The sequence below is a fragment of the Carlito syrichta genome, unplaced genomic scaffold (genome assembly GCF_000164805.1).
Source record: "Carlito syrichta isolate Samal-C Ts95f unplaced genomic scaffold, Tarsius_syrichta-2.0.1 Scaffold90612, whole genome shotgun sequence".
NCBI classification, from domain to species: Eukaryota; Metazoa; Chordata; class Mammalia; order Primates; family Tarsiidae; genus Carlito; species Carlito syrichta.
The window spans coordinates 59,323-74,557 of record NW_007034708.1 but is presented as its reverse complement, the minus strand read 5'-3'; the positions used below and the strand labels follow the sequence as shown (position 1 = coordinate 74,557).

Here is a 15,235-nt window from a genome sequence, read left to right as displayed (position 1 = left end):
CAGGGAGAAGTTAGGGAGAGGGAAGGGGGAGGACAGGGAGAAGGAAGGGGGAGGGGAGGGAGAGGGCTGGGGGCAGGGAGAGGGCATTGGGGAACAGAAAGATGGCTGGGGAGGGCTGGGCTTGGGTTGGGGGAGGACTGCGGGGGGAGGGAGAGGGCAGGGAGAAGGCTGAGGGAGAGCAGGGAGCTGGCTGTGGAGGGCTGGGAGAGGGCAGGGAGAGGGTTGGGGGAGGGCAGGGGGAGGGCAGGGGGAGGGCTGGGGGAGGACAGGGAGAGGGCAAGGGGAGGGTTGGGGGAGGGTACAGAGAGGACTAGGAGAAGACAGAGAGAAGACTGCTACTGGAGAGGTTCCACGGTCCTCCCACTACATGATGGTTGCAGCCTAAGCCAAAAGAGGCAGAGAAGCAGTAGGAACCGGGAACAAGTTTCTGGTGGAGCAATGCTGTGGATGGTAGTATCATTTACTAAGATGGGGACATATGCAAGAAAGAAGTTATGTTTGAGAAAGAAAATCTAGTCTGCCTTAGCTATGTTAAATCTGAAATGTGTACAGGACATCCAAGTGTGTATGTCCAGCAAGCCTTTCAAAACAGGAGTCTGGAGAGGTCGGGGCAAAGGTCCACAGGAGGAGATAATTAACATTAGATGGTATTTAAACTTAGGCAACACAGTAAGACAACCTAGGGAAGATGCATACACAGAAGAAATAGGACCCCAGGCCTGAAACCTTGACCCTCCACACTTCAGAAGCCACACACAAGAAGTACCAACAAATCAGACTGAGAGGAACCATCTCTGGGTGAAGGAGGAATCAGGAGAGTGATGTACTGGTCAAGTAAGCAGTGGAGGCCTAAAGTAGCTAAAAACAGCTGTGACAAGTAAGACTGGACAACATGAGACCGATCTGGGAATCAGGGAAGCAGAGGAAAGAGTACGGAGTCAGGACATGGAGAGAGCAACCACGGATGGTGTTTTCAAGAAACTGTGCTATAAACCAGAAAATTGGGGTCAACAGCTGGAGGGGCCTAAAGGGCTTTTCAAAATGGAAGCTACTAGAACATGTTCTGACACTGAGAGTGCTCCAGGGCTGCAGAAGACTGTTACAGTGTGGCCATCAATGAAGAGCATCTTGAGTAGTCCCCAGCCTCTTGAATTTGAGCTGAGCCTGTACCTGATCTAACCAATGGAAGTCAGAGACACTGATGCTGAGTCAGTCCTGGGTTTAACCCTCAAGAAGGCCTGAAAGCTCTGTGGTGCCTGTGAGGGACCATAAGACCAAGACTTCTGGCTGCCCCAGTGGGCCAGTGGTCCTCTGGAGAGGACCTGAGACCACACAGAGAGAGGGAGGTCTGTGGACCTTGTATTCCAGCAACTGGGCACCAACTGACCTGCTAGCTGAATGTAGCCACACAAGTGACCAGCAAGACCAGCAAACAAACTGTCCAGATGAGCTCAAGTCGGATTATACAATGGTAAACAAATAAAATGGCTGTTGTTTTAGGCCACTGAGTTTGTTATCCAGCAGTAGATAACCAAAACAAGAAGTGAACAGGTCATGCAACAGATAAGGGATAACTGTAGAAGCAAAATGTCAGAGAAGGTCAATGGATGAATGGCATCTAGTACCAGCACTGAGGGGCTCACAAGAGCAGGGCTGTATTATCTTTATGGGTGATCTGCTGAGAAGGGTTGGTCACCAGCAGAAGCCTAGGAAATAGCAGGCTCCTCTGGTGAGGAAGTGTACTATCAGGATAAAGGGATGATCTGCTGGCTTTCTTCTAGGCATTGCTAAGAGGTAACACAGCAGATCAGGACAGTCCACATTCAGGGGTCACTGGCAAGTCTGTTTTTCCCAGGGAGTTAGTTGTGTAAGTATGAACACCACCAGTATGCAGCAGTCCCCTTATCCGAAGTTTTACTTCCCATAGTTTCAGTTTCCCATGGTCAACCGTGGTTCAAAAGAGATGAGTACAATACAGTAAGAGAGGGAGAGAGACAGGCCACATTCATGTACCTTTTATTACGGCATATTGTTATAATTGTTCCATTTTATTTTCAATTATTAATAATCTCTTACTGTGCTGAGTTTATAAATTAAACTTTGTCATAGATACATATGTACAGAAAAATACAATATGTATAGGGTTCTGTGTGCTCCGCAGTTTCAGGCATCTGCTGGGGGTCCTGGAACGTATCTCCCATGAAGGGAGGACCTATTATATTCATCCATGGTGTCCTACAAAGTTAAAGAAACACAGCCCTATCAGATAGCAGACAATTACTCACCTTGCTTGTTGGTAATGCTGTCCCACTATGAACATCTCCTCCTAAGTCAAAAGTTGTCTCCTGAACAATTCTGTTGGGATTTAAAAAAAACACACACTAATTTAATAACTTTCAAATGACAAGGCATAGTCTCATCTTAATATGCAAGGAACAGTCAGCTAAATAGCCCAATGTTCAAAGATCTTCAACTAATTGTCTTATTTTCAGCACATGAACTTATAGAATTAAAAACCATCAACTTTATGAACTGATACATACTAGTGTATACTCAATACTCTCAGGATGATTATTTTTAAAACTATACTTTAAAAAACACTGAACATAAAGAAAAAAAGGTTACTTCATTATGTAAGTCCATGTAGACTGCAAATGGCACATAAATGAAGTGAAGTATAGAAGACTGCGGGGCCTAGGACTCTATCCATGGACACAGAGAAGGTGCTAGTGACCCACAGAGGGATGAGAAACAGGGCTGACTTCCCTGCTATTTGAAAGCCATTGTGATGATTTTTTTTAAGTACACAAATATCACTATTTAGGCTCCAAATTTTAAAATGGGAAATTTCTGATGTTAGTAATCAAACCAAGAGTTATCCTAGCTTAAACTGATTCTTAAAATATCTAAAAATACCAAAACTTCTAAATATGATTAAGTGTTTAGAAGCATCATGAAAAATTAACTCAGAATATAAACAAAATTTCTCCTTTTGAAGAGTCCAGTAAGCCAAGACAGGGTGCATGCTTCAGCACAAATGAAGGATGAATACAATCCACTGGGTCCAATCCATCAGAGAGGCCCAACCAAAACAAACAAACAAACAAACCCTAAAAAGCCAACAACAATTAGTAAGTTTCCTGGATTTCTGCATAAGATAATAAAAAATAACGAAACATTGCGCTAAAATATTTGAAAAATATAAGGTCTAATTTCAAAGCTGCATGGTAACGAGAATCTTTATTTCACTCAATCCATAGCATGAAACAAAAAAGTAATGTAGATATTCAAACTGATTTTTCAAATTAGAAAAGTCGGTACAAATAAAACCATCCTGTAATGTAAAATAATACCACGCTTTAAAATGGTAACTTTTTGTGTGTGTGTGTGTATGTGTGTTGGAGTCTTACTCTGTTGCCCAGACTGGAGTGGGGTGGCATGCCCCCGGCAACCGCAGCCTCAACCTGCTGGGCTCCGGCGATCCTTTCGCCTCAGCCTTCCAAATAGCTGGAAGTACGGGCACACGCTACCACACCCGGCTCATGTTTGATTTATTGAAGAGATGAGGTCTCACCTTGTGGTAGCGTGTGCCCATACTTCCAGCTACTTGGAAGGCTGAGGCGAAAGGATCGCCGGAGCCTAGCAGGTTGAGGCCCGTACTCTCCTCAATTCACTCACCTCGGTCTCCCAAAGTGCTGGGATTACAGACTGAGCCACCGAGCCTGGCCTAAAATGGTAACTTTTGAAAAAATAAAAGTGTTTACTAAAGGTCAAAAAATGGTCAACTTTCTGCACACAACTTTATGCAGTTACTAGTTTTGCCAGAAAAATACTTAACAAAATTTTGCAGACATTTTCCTCATTGAAACCTAAGCCATATTCCTACATGATCGCTGCTTTCTGTTAGAGATATGGCAAGAAGAGACAACTGCAGAATTCCAAAGGAGGAAAAATATGGCAAAAGCACAGTAGGAGACTGATTATGCCACACACAAAAACATAACATGCAAAACTGAAGGGCTGGCTAGCTGTAGGACAAAGACTGCTCCTAGAATTGTGTTTATGCACAGCAACAGACATGACAATAACTAACACTACTAAGTAACACATCACAACAAACTTATTACAACTCAAAAATTAAGGGCACTTATAAGCAAGAAGAAATAACTGTAGGTACTGCTGAAAGACAATAAGCAACACAGCAGAAGAAACTGTTTCATGCTATGATCTCTTTGGTCAAACTTTGTGAGCCTAAAAACAAATGGGAAGTCAGGACATACCCAGTCAAGATGTCCGAAGCTGAAGAGGAGAAACAGGGCTGAAAAAAAGCGGACAACTGAATGGAAAACGCTTGACATGAGAGTATGGCTACCTGCTAAAGGAAGGAGCCCATGGAACGCTAATGACAAGGGCCAGGAAACAGGAACATGGCTGACAAATGAAAAAAATCACCTTCAGAGAGGAAGAGGAAACAAACTGTTTCAGACACAGAATGAAAGAATGAGAGTTTAGACACACATTTTTTTTAAAAGAAGAAAGTGTTAGAAAGAGATGGACTTTCCTGGGAAGTAGCCAGTAAAAGCATATGCTGATGTTCTATGAGAAGTAGGAGGCATGGTCATTTGCTGGAACTTGGAGATCAAGGAGAGGTGAGAGACTGGGAAAAGATCTTAATCTGTCTGTGGATTTTCCAAATATCCCATTTGCCCAACTGAATACATGTAATAATCCACAAAGTATTCATCTTGGAGAAAGACATTCACTCTTAAAAGTCACACCTGGCCCAAAGGGTAAGCTCTGGGTGGCCAACCAAAGGTATACCATGAAACAAAACAACGGGAAAGGAATCTACAAATGACAAGCAACACATTGGTTTATGTGTGCGGTCTTCACACAGAAAGTTTACACTGCAGCAGGCTTTTGAGTTGCTTTAAACAGCATGAGGGAAAAGTTATTGCACCTATTTTTCCAAGATCAATACCCTATCAAAAAAATAGAAAATAAAGTAGCTAAAAAGTTTATTATGTTTTTAAAATTATCATAAGCAAAGGAGAAGTCATACTACCACACCACAAAAAAAGTCAAACTACACAGTCATTAGGAAAATGTTATCCTGTACTAGTCCCACAATGCAAATCCTCAGAAGAGCACCAGGTGGCACTAAAATATTCTGAATTTCTTAAAGATGTTAATATGTTTCATTATCAGCCATAGAGGGAAAAAATAAAACAAATTTTAAAAATCTTAGTTATACATAGGACACCATGATTTTTAACAAAGGAGCAGGTACTGTTTTAGTATATTGGCTAAAAAAACACAAAACCTAAATTCAATTAAAATTACTTCAAATAAGTTAGAACTTGCAATTTTAAGATAAAGTCAAGATTTTTGTCTTCTTTTCTTTAAAACCAACCCAAGATAACAATAAAAATCAGAATCACAAACCCCATTTTGATTTTTTTAAAAACTGAAACAAAAAAAATAAAAGTCAAGTCATCAATGCATAATTCAAATTACCTTAAGTATAATCAAAACACTCTAAATCTTATGGCTAATCTCTAATATTTACCCAGGTTTATATCTTGGGCCCTTAACCATCAGGCCCCCATCCACAGATCTTTTTGCAAGAGCATGATCCTGGCTGGGGTCCACGAACTTAAATACATGTGATGCCCCAAACTGCACTTTCATGCCACTCTGCAGCATGGTGGTCTCTGAGATGCGCTGGCCTTCCACATAGGTCTCTGCGTCCATACTCCTAGGTGTCACAGTGACCACTCCATCCATGTTGGTGAGGTCACAGTGATGGGGCTGAATTCCTGGCCCAAACAACTAAAACAGAAGGAAACCAAAGAAACTCCCATCATGAAGTACACAGTATTAAAAAACAGAATTTTAAAACTGTGAGCACCCTTTTAATGACAGATATAATCTAATAAGCCCTGTACTTTTAGTGCTTTTTAAAATGGATCTCTCTCAATAGTATATCAAAAACCTTTTGACCTTTTATTTTTAGCATCCAGTAACTTCAAGACATATAGTAACTTTGCATTAAAAGCAAGTAGTCATCTTAACAAGCATTTATTAGATAACTAATAAACAAATCATCATTATGATTTAAAAATTCCTATTTCTTTTCTTTTTTTTAACTGTTGTACTAAGAATGAAGGACTGGTAGAACTGAAAATGATGTTTACAATCTGAACCTATCATTTTGCAATTGAACAACAAGAAGTACAGAGTAAGGGTGAATTACCTGAGTTCAACTTCAATAAAGTGTCAAGCCTTAACTTCACTTACTTGGATGTGTTAAGCTCTGCTTTACGTACTTGAAAACTGTACTCAGCTAACATTTTAATTAGAACATAATGTCCACTGCTGTGTGTGTCAGACCCAGTAAACAGGTATTTCTGCAGATGATCTCAGTAACCCTGACCAAACCTATACAGTCATCATCACTATCTCCAGAGAAAAGGAAGTGGTCTCAGAGGAGTGTCATCATGAGCTCAAGTTTCTAGCGGTGGAGCTTGAACATAAACTCATACTTTGTTCTTTTCACACTAAAGCAGAAAGGAGTAACCCACAGGACATAGATTACTTAAATGTAAGTACAAAGTCTGTCATTTTTATCCCTTCCATGCTGTTAACACAACACGGCAGAGTGCATGAGTGCTACGCCTACTGAAATGTCAGCGCTCAGCAGGAAGCTCAGAGCTGCGCACCTGGATCGAGTTGTCATCCAACTTTTCAGTCCCAACTTCAGTCACACTTAACTGTAGGCGGTAAAGCTTTGGCTTATCTCTGGAGTCAGAACCATCTGCGAAGAGAAAAAGAAGAGTGCTCCATTTTTCAAAGTCTAATGTTCTTACCATGTTATTTGAAGCAAACAAAAAGCTATCTCATAAATGACACTACAGTTCTCACTTCTAAGACTTCTTTTCAAAGAATTCTCCAAACTTACATAACACAGTTTAACAAACGGGATACAGAAAATTCAGATTAAGAAACACATTAGCTTCTGTTTAATACAAAGTGCTACCACTAACATAAATTCCAGCACACTCTTATTACATAAAATGAAATGTTCTCTACCCTAGATTTCTGTTAAGGATTCTGAGTAACAATTATATTAGCAAAATGAAGATCATCAAGACACATGGGCCTTCACTTGAAACCAGTCCCTTCTTAGGGTAACCTTGTCACCCTCACAGCACACAGCATGATCCCGACTGACAGGGCTGAACCACTGATGGATGTTTTAAATGTACACTCCTCAGAGCTCACTCCAGACCTCCTGGTCAAAATTCCTGGGGATGAGGCCTAAGCATGTGTCTTTTCAATAATCTCTCCAAGTAATTCTGATACCTATTACTAATGAACAATTACTGTTAAAAGTTCTTAGCTCCCTGGAGTGGAACCGGGACAAAGGGTAGAAAGGACTGGGTTTTCTGTTTTTTATGGGATTTTTAAGTCATTTTACCCCTTTATGAAAAGTTAGAGTGTTTAATTTCCATGAGCATGAAATTAAATGGAATGGCAGGAGGAGGAGGAGGATGAAGAGAAAACATGTCAAAGACCTCTGGTCCCAAATACCCAGACCTGTATACCCATTCATTACCTACTATGTATATATCCCAGCTAATGCTAGATGTCAACTGAAGGCTTATTCTGGTTATGGAGTTGCTAACATCTGAGGAAATGTACCTCACAGAACCCATGAATTATGATGCAGTTTCAGAGTTCAACATTTACACCACAGCCATGACAGTACAGAGTTGCAAATACCCCAACCAAAACTTCCTTAAAAGGCAGAGCGCTTGAGAGTCTTCCTGACCTACTTCATGACTGCCTTCTAACTTGCCAAACCACTGATTCAGTTGCCAAGTAAAAGCCTCCAGTCACTGGGATTAGGAATGTAAGCTTTGAAGAGTGTCTACAGTTAAACAGTGTGGGGGGTATAAGCGTGCACACAGAGCTGTAGACTACTATAAATCTCTCAGCTGTGGTGTGATCTGAATTCTCAGACAAAAGAATCCATGAATATGCAAGCTGTGCTAGAACTGATGTTAATTCTAAGGTATACCATGTAACATTCTAATGACAAAATTTTCTGTTTCTGAAATATTTCAGAAATCTGTGACATCTGTGTAAAGGTAAGATGAGACTGAAAAATATATGAGAGACACCAATACCTAAAACACATTTTTAAAAAATGGACTTATTGTGTTGCTTCACATCATGCTAAAACATGTATTTTCAACTCCAACTGTTCTAATAAAGCCCTGATCTGAACAAGACATCAAAATCTGGGGCTTTTCCTGGACATGGGCAGTTAGTTCTCTTTCAGACCTGCTGAGCCAATCCTCCAGAAATGTTTACTGTTCGGTTTGTTTTCAGTGCCACGAGCACTCTGATGAACACTCTGGTTAGGAAATGTGCATTCCCAGAGCACATGTCTCCTTTATCTTAATAATCCTACTAACCACATTACATGATGACCTCCAGCTATTCGTCTCCCTCACTCCGAGCTCCCTGGTGGCCAGCCTTTAAAAGAATCTCTGTCCTGGCACTGAGTACTTGGCATGTAGTCCACAGTATGCAGTCAATAAAGACTTACTGTGTTAACAGTGAATAATCAGACTAAAAATAAGGAAAACCGAATAATGCAATATAGTCACACAGAAATTACACAAACTATAAAGAAAGCAAAAGGAGCAAATAAGTAATCATGTATGAAACAAGAACATTTCAATGCAAAGTTAAAATATAAGGATATGAAAAACAGATCTATTTAGAGATGAAAGAAAAATTCACATTCATATTCTTCTGAATTGTGAATGCTTCTGAAAGCTCTCTTGTGAGACAATAGAGATGCCATGTCCCTCTATCCATCAACAGATTTAGAAATACAAGGGAGTGATATAAGCTGCTTTCCCAGTCTCTCTTACCACGCCACTAACATAACAGTAATCTACCAACAGACAGATTAGAAATAAACTTCCATCCCAGTCTCTTTTCTTCCTACTTCACAATAATAATAGAAAACCACAGCTAAAGCCTTTCCAGATTTGATAGAGCCTAAACGGGGGCCACAGGACTTAGCAAATAAAAAGGTGTCTGGTTTGAGTTGGGAGAGGAAGCAGGGGGAGAATCAACAGTCCACAGTCCATTTCCCTCTCCTTATTAAAAGCACGATTATCACCTCACAGGCAGTAACAAACACAAAACTGTTGCCTAACACAGAAATTCCAAATTTTCTACCTTCTTCAACAAGTTTTTTACAAATAGCCAATTTCTGCCCAAAGCGCCTGAGTATTCCCCAAGATAACTACAGTAAGTCTGGAGCACCTTTAAAAGTAGAGACAAGTACATTTAAGTAACCCCATCACATACAATAATAGTGCTCTACCAGAAAGTTTTATTTGCTATTCTAAATATGAAGGGAAGTAGACCAGATGAACAGAGCCCAAGGAGGATTTTTCAACAGCACTTTGTCTTTCCTCCACTCAAGCCAATGCTGCTTTTACCTTCAGTCACTTCCCAGGGTGAGCCTGGGAAATAAAGAAGGAAAATAAGCTTCCAGTAAATGAAAGGAGCTCTGGATATGGAACATTTACTAGGTACAAATAAAATGAGAGTACTTCAAATCTATTAAAATAGGTTATTTATATCCACTAAGAAACAGATACATAAACTATTTGGTCAGTCAACATTATTGTGCCCAGGAAGCTCTGCTAGTGCTCTAGGTACAAAAGGAATATTAAGCATAGCATTACCTTCATGAATGTGATAGCTGTAGTAGGCAAAGTGATTCCTTCTCCCTGGGGTTAAGACACATGCCAGGACCCAGGTGAAGGCAGCATCAGCAGGACAGAGACCATGCAGAACACGTGGAAGAGGGAAGGAGAAGAGATGCAGAGGGTAAACTTCAGTGAGACACATTTCAAAGGAAGAAAAGGTACATTTTACCCATCAGCTTTCACAGCTGTGAGGACAAGACTACAGCAGGGCCCCAGTCAGTGTTTTAGAAACCAGTGCAGACTGTTAAGGGAAACAGCAGGTTAGCAGGTGAGTCACCAAGCAGCAGGACAGCAACAGTGAGTTAAATATATAGAGGGCTACTGCCCCACGTGGCTGATTTCTTCCTTCTGTTTAGAGAACACATTCAAATCCAAAGCAAGAACAAAACAACATATTTACTCTGCACTCCTCCAGAGGACAATGTGAACACACCGCCACACTCAAAAATTCCCTATTCACACCTAGCAGAAAGGACCTCCTGAGGATATACACTTGGCGGACAGTGTGCCCCATGGAAATATAGTACTTAACCATTCATAACAAATCACTTTATGTGAATATTATTTTCTCATAAATGGAAAATAGATCAATTTCACTCAGCATGCTGACTGTGACCAATGAATAACAATGAAAACCTAAGAAGACATCATGACCTAATGAAAGAACACAGCTTTGTTCCAAGGAAATCCCTGGCCTAATAGTCACGCCTGCCACCAATCCCTGGTTCACTCTTGGGACAGCAGCACAGACCAGAACTTCAGGCTACCCACAGGTGCCACAGGACTCAGGAAGAAAGCTGGGACAAGAGAAAGGCCACTCATATGGTAGTACTGTGATTGTCTCCCAGTGTGTGAAGTACCCGAGGGCAGGAATAATCTTATACGCCTTTGCCTAAAGCATAAAGTCAACAAATGCTGACTAAAGGCAGTAAGTAGAGTGCCCCATGGAAAGCAATGGGCTAATAAGCATATAATACATGCTGGGCTAATATCTGGTGAAAATTAGTATACAATTGTCTATGATTGATTCCACACCTACAGAAAGTCTATATATTGGATTACCTGAGAAACTATAAATAGGAAAGAAACATTCAAAATAAATGAAATTCCCAAGGTCAAGGGGTTTAATCTGCTTTGGTGCTCTGCCTTCAAGGCCCAAAATGGGGTATGATACATAATAAGTATTCAATGAATATTTGCTAAAAGGATGAATAAATGAATGAAAGGTCAGTATGTCTGTACTATCCACCAAAATAAACTATCCTTCACTCATTTGAAAATCATTCTGTCAGTTGCTATTTATACATTTCTCAAAGAGCTAATGTTCTTAAATCCTCAAAAATTTGAACTAGAGAAAATAATCATTAGTTGCCAGCATTTAATGTGAAATTTTAAAGGGCTGCCCCAATGCCCCCCAAACAAATTCTAAAAAATTTCAGGTTAAAAAAAAAAAATGCCTGGGCAACCCCTTCAGGTCCCCTCCCACTGTGGGAGCTTTCCTGTCCTCTCAATAAATCCTGCTTTCTCAAAAAAAAAAAAAAAAAAAAAACCTGCCTCTCAGTTGTTGTTCATTCTCTCAGGTAACCAAACACTGATGCTCTCACACAAATTATGGACACACACACTGGGACGTTTCCAAACTACAGTGAGAAAACAAAACTTCAAATGAACTTCCCACCCAGAGAACTGAGGGACAAAGCAACCCTAATACAGAGCTCAGAAATAGCTAATCAATTAATTTTAAAAGTCCTCAAACATAATTAAGTATAAAAACTATCATCTAAAACTGCAATGCCTCTGAATATAAATTAGAGTATCATCAAAATAATATCACCACTTCCTGAATTGATATAACCTACTGTACCATGGGACTGATGGACAACAAATACCTTTCATTTTTTTTTTTTAAAGATGTGGGGTACAATTCAGGATTAGGTATACAAGTGGTCATCATATAGGTAAAGTTTGGAACTCCCTCTGGTCCCCACTTTGCCTGGTTTGAGATCAGGTACCCTTATTGATGTTGTATCCCCCCCAACAAATACCATTTCTAATCATTAGTTAATTATAATAACTTAGTTAGCTGTAAGAAACTAAATAAACCTTGTAAATAAAAATAAACACTCAAAAATCAAAGAAAAAACCATAGTTCATGCCCACGGAACCGTACAATATCTACATAACCTGTTTCACTTTTCTAATTTTTTCTATGATTATTAATTGGGTTTTATTTAAATGTAGTCTGGGGTGGGGGTACAATACTGCTTTTCATAGTATTTAATAATACAGTTTTAACTAAAACAATGAAATTTTAGCTCAATGATAAATGTCATGTATAGCATACACATATACAAATATATACACTGCATAGGGATGTGTGTATACATAAAAGATTTAAGAATGTCAATGTATTTCTCTACCTGACAGCTAACTTGAGACAAAAGTCTTAGCTTATCAGAGTTCTACAAACAAAATATTTAGAGGACTAATATGAAATTAAATTTAGTCTGTTATCTGAATATCAAATATCTTTCTTCTTACTCAAATGTACTGTAAAATTTAAAGATTTTTTTTGGACATTGTCCATATATTATAAATAATAATATGATTACACACATGCATGCCTTTCTGAAGTCTGCCCTAGGAGTGGTAAATATTTTAGTTTTTACTAAAATTGGAAAAAAACTTAAAACTCTCCTAAAATTCTCTATACACTAATTTTGTTTCTTAGCACTTCTTTTTATGTGAACTTTTATTTTTATGCATAAATGTGTATATTCTACAATTCTAAGTTTTTTTAAAAGTAAATGTCATCTTATGAAAGTTACTTTAAAAAAAAAAAGATCTATAAACGTTGAGTCAGTCAACAGAAAAGTCCTTTAAACAAGATGTACTAAACAGTACAAACATTTAAAACTAAAAATGTACCCTTCTAATATTTCCTTGTATGACCAGTTTTCTCACCTGGGCTTAACTCTACTAAATAGGGTAGTTTCTCGGGGGGAAGAGCAGAGCCATAGCCAGACCCATCAGCTCTCTCCTTTCCCTTCAGAGGCTTCCCTTCCATGTGCTTCTTCGTTTTCTTTGGGATGTGGTCTGGTGGCCTCCTCTTCAACTGAAAGACTAAAATCCCTAGAACAGTAAAGGTGGAAATCATCACTAGACTCAGATTGGCAAGGATGGCCAGCAGACTGGCAGTAACCGCTCAGAGATTTGTCAAGATGTATATAATTTAGTAACATCTGCCAAAGAATCACTGAGCAAAAGCTTACCCAATTTATACTTACTTCTACTCAATAGAGGAAAACAAGAGTCTCTTGGTATGTTCTGGAAGTTCTAGCAAGCAATGTTCAAAAATTATTATAATTATTTATTTATTTTTTTGAGTTGGAGTCTCACTCCGTTGCCCAGGCTGGAGTGCAGTGGCACACTCAAGGCCACCCCAGCATCGACCTGCTGGGCTCTGGCAATCCTTCAGCCTCAGCCTTCCAAGTAGCCAGAACTACAGGTATGAGTTACCACACCGGTTAATTTTTTATTTATTGTAGAGATGAGGTCTTGCCAAGTTGCCCGGTCTGGTCTCGAACCCATGGGCTCAGGCAGTCCACTCGCCTCAGCCTCCCAAAGTGCTGAGATTACAGGCTAAGTCACCGAGCTCAGTCAAATTATTTTAAATTAACATCTACCCAAAGGCATCATATGCTTGAAACAACCCACTGATCAATGGTAAACAACTATGATCAATAAATATATTTATATCCACATATATAAAACACATTCACACACACATACATAAAAATGTATTTTAGTTGACTCTATTTTTATTTAGTTCTGAATTAACTCAGAATGCAAAGCAACTAAACTTTAGTGAAGTTTATGTTTTCAAAAAGTACTAAGCAAGTGTTTTTAAGGAGGCTAAAAATTTGCTTGCTGAGAAAGGTATTTTTTTAGTATTTTAAAACTACCAATCTACAGTCAGTATTGACATGATTAACTGGCAATAAATGCTTATGCCTTTATTAGTGCAAAGGCTCTCTACCAAGGAATAGTTAATTTATGATATGAAACTGAAAGTAGGAAAATTATATTTCACCAAAAACACTGCTTTAAACTTTCACTGCTTTGAAATAACTAAGGGAAACTGTTTGAATAGTGCAAAGTGTGAATTCATTATTTGAAATGACTAATTTACTAGACAATCTTACAGAGTTGCAAAGGCCATTTTCCCTATTAAAACAAATTTGTCCAACACCACACTGTTCACCTGGTCAGTATGGAAAGTGTTTTCTACTGTTGGGTAGGTAACAGTGGACTTTCATGTCTTGATGCAGTGCTAATAATCTGACTTTTTCCTAAGATGTGCTATTCACCGGCAGCATTACTATCTGTTCAAGGTCTACACCTAAGACAGGCTGAGCATGGTCTTAAGGATGAGGACAGCACTCAGGAGCCATCCAGTGAGTCTGTGAAGGAGGCAGAAAGCTGCATAGCAAGCAGTCATCGAAAAATACGCCTACCCACACCTCCTTCATCACCAGGTAAGATGAGCAACTGGTATACCACGCACACAGCTGACAGACGTAATTGTATAACAGGTAAGTTTACTCTCTACCTTTGTCACTTGGCCATTCCCTGAAGATTTGTAAAGGACACTCATCATCATCAAGAATAATTTCTCTAGCACCTTTCTCATCAGAATGCTGGGCTCCAGGAGGAAGCATAACCTAAAAGAAAAAATAATTAACTGCAAATAACCTAAGTAACTAAATAGCAAGTATTTACAATAACAAATGTATTGTTTTTGAATTCATCAAAAGTAACTGCAGAATTAAATTGATTAAGTACAATAAACAATTCTCACTCATCATCAAAACAATCATCGATAAAAGTGAAGGAAAACTGCTTATAATAAAAAGCAAAGCCAGCTAATTTGGCTACTGGTCCCTACTGTTTTATATGGAAAGACCACATGTAATGAATGGCTTCCTTCTGAGTATCTTCTTAAGATAATTTCATTATTGCAAATTTCAATCTCTCTAGTCCCTAGCCTACCTTTCACATTCAAACAACTTGTTTTTATAAAGTAGGTTCATACAATGTGAGATCTCATAGGATAACTATCACACAATCAGAATAGTTTTCTTACTCTTGTAATAATCTGTCTTTATGATTAAATCTTAATCAGATCATTTAACTATGTTACAGAGCTAGTTATTCATTCAACAAATGTTTTTAAGCAACTGTTTTAAGAAATATATTCACAGCCGGGCTCAGTGGCTCAGCCTGCAATCCCACGCCTTTGGGAGGTTGAGGTGAGTGGACTGCCTGAGCCCGCGGGTTTGAGACCCGCCTGGGCAGGCAAGACCTCATCTCTACAATAAAATCAAAAAATTAGCCGGGCCTGGCAGCGCACGCCTGTAATTCCGGCTACTCGG

At 39.3% G+C, this 15,235-nt stretch overlaps 1 protein-coding gene across 5 annotated transcripts in view; it reads right to left on the bottom strand.

The window, feature by feature from the left end:
* The window catches only part of AFDN (afadin, adherens junction formation factor), a 107,142-nt gene that overhangs the window by 69,441 nt on the left and 22,466 nt on the right, over positions 1 to 15,235 (bottom strand). For 4 of the 5 annotated variants that reach the window (XM_021712568.1, XM_021712571.1, XM_021712574.1 and 1 more), the window contains exons 6-11: positions 14,413 to 14,524; positions 12,765 to 12,932; positions 9,777 to 9,821; positions 6,723 to 6,817; positions 5,570 to 5,832; positions 2,286 to 2,355 (exon numbers count right to left, since the gene is read on the bottom strand). In XM_021712568.1, coding sequence (XP_021568243.1) covers positions 2,286 to 2,355; positions 5,570 to 5,832; positions 6,723 to 6,817; positions 9,777 to 9,821; positions 12,765 to 12,932; positions 14,413 to 14,524 — 753 coding nt within the window. The remainder of the gene's footprint in view (positions 1 to 2,285; positions 2,356 to 5,569; positions 5,833 to 6,722; positions 6,818 to 9,776; positions 9,822 to 12,764; positions 12,933 to 14,412; positions 14,525 to 15,235) is intronic. The other variant, XM_021712575.1, reaches the window with a different exon arrangement.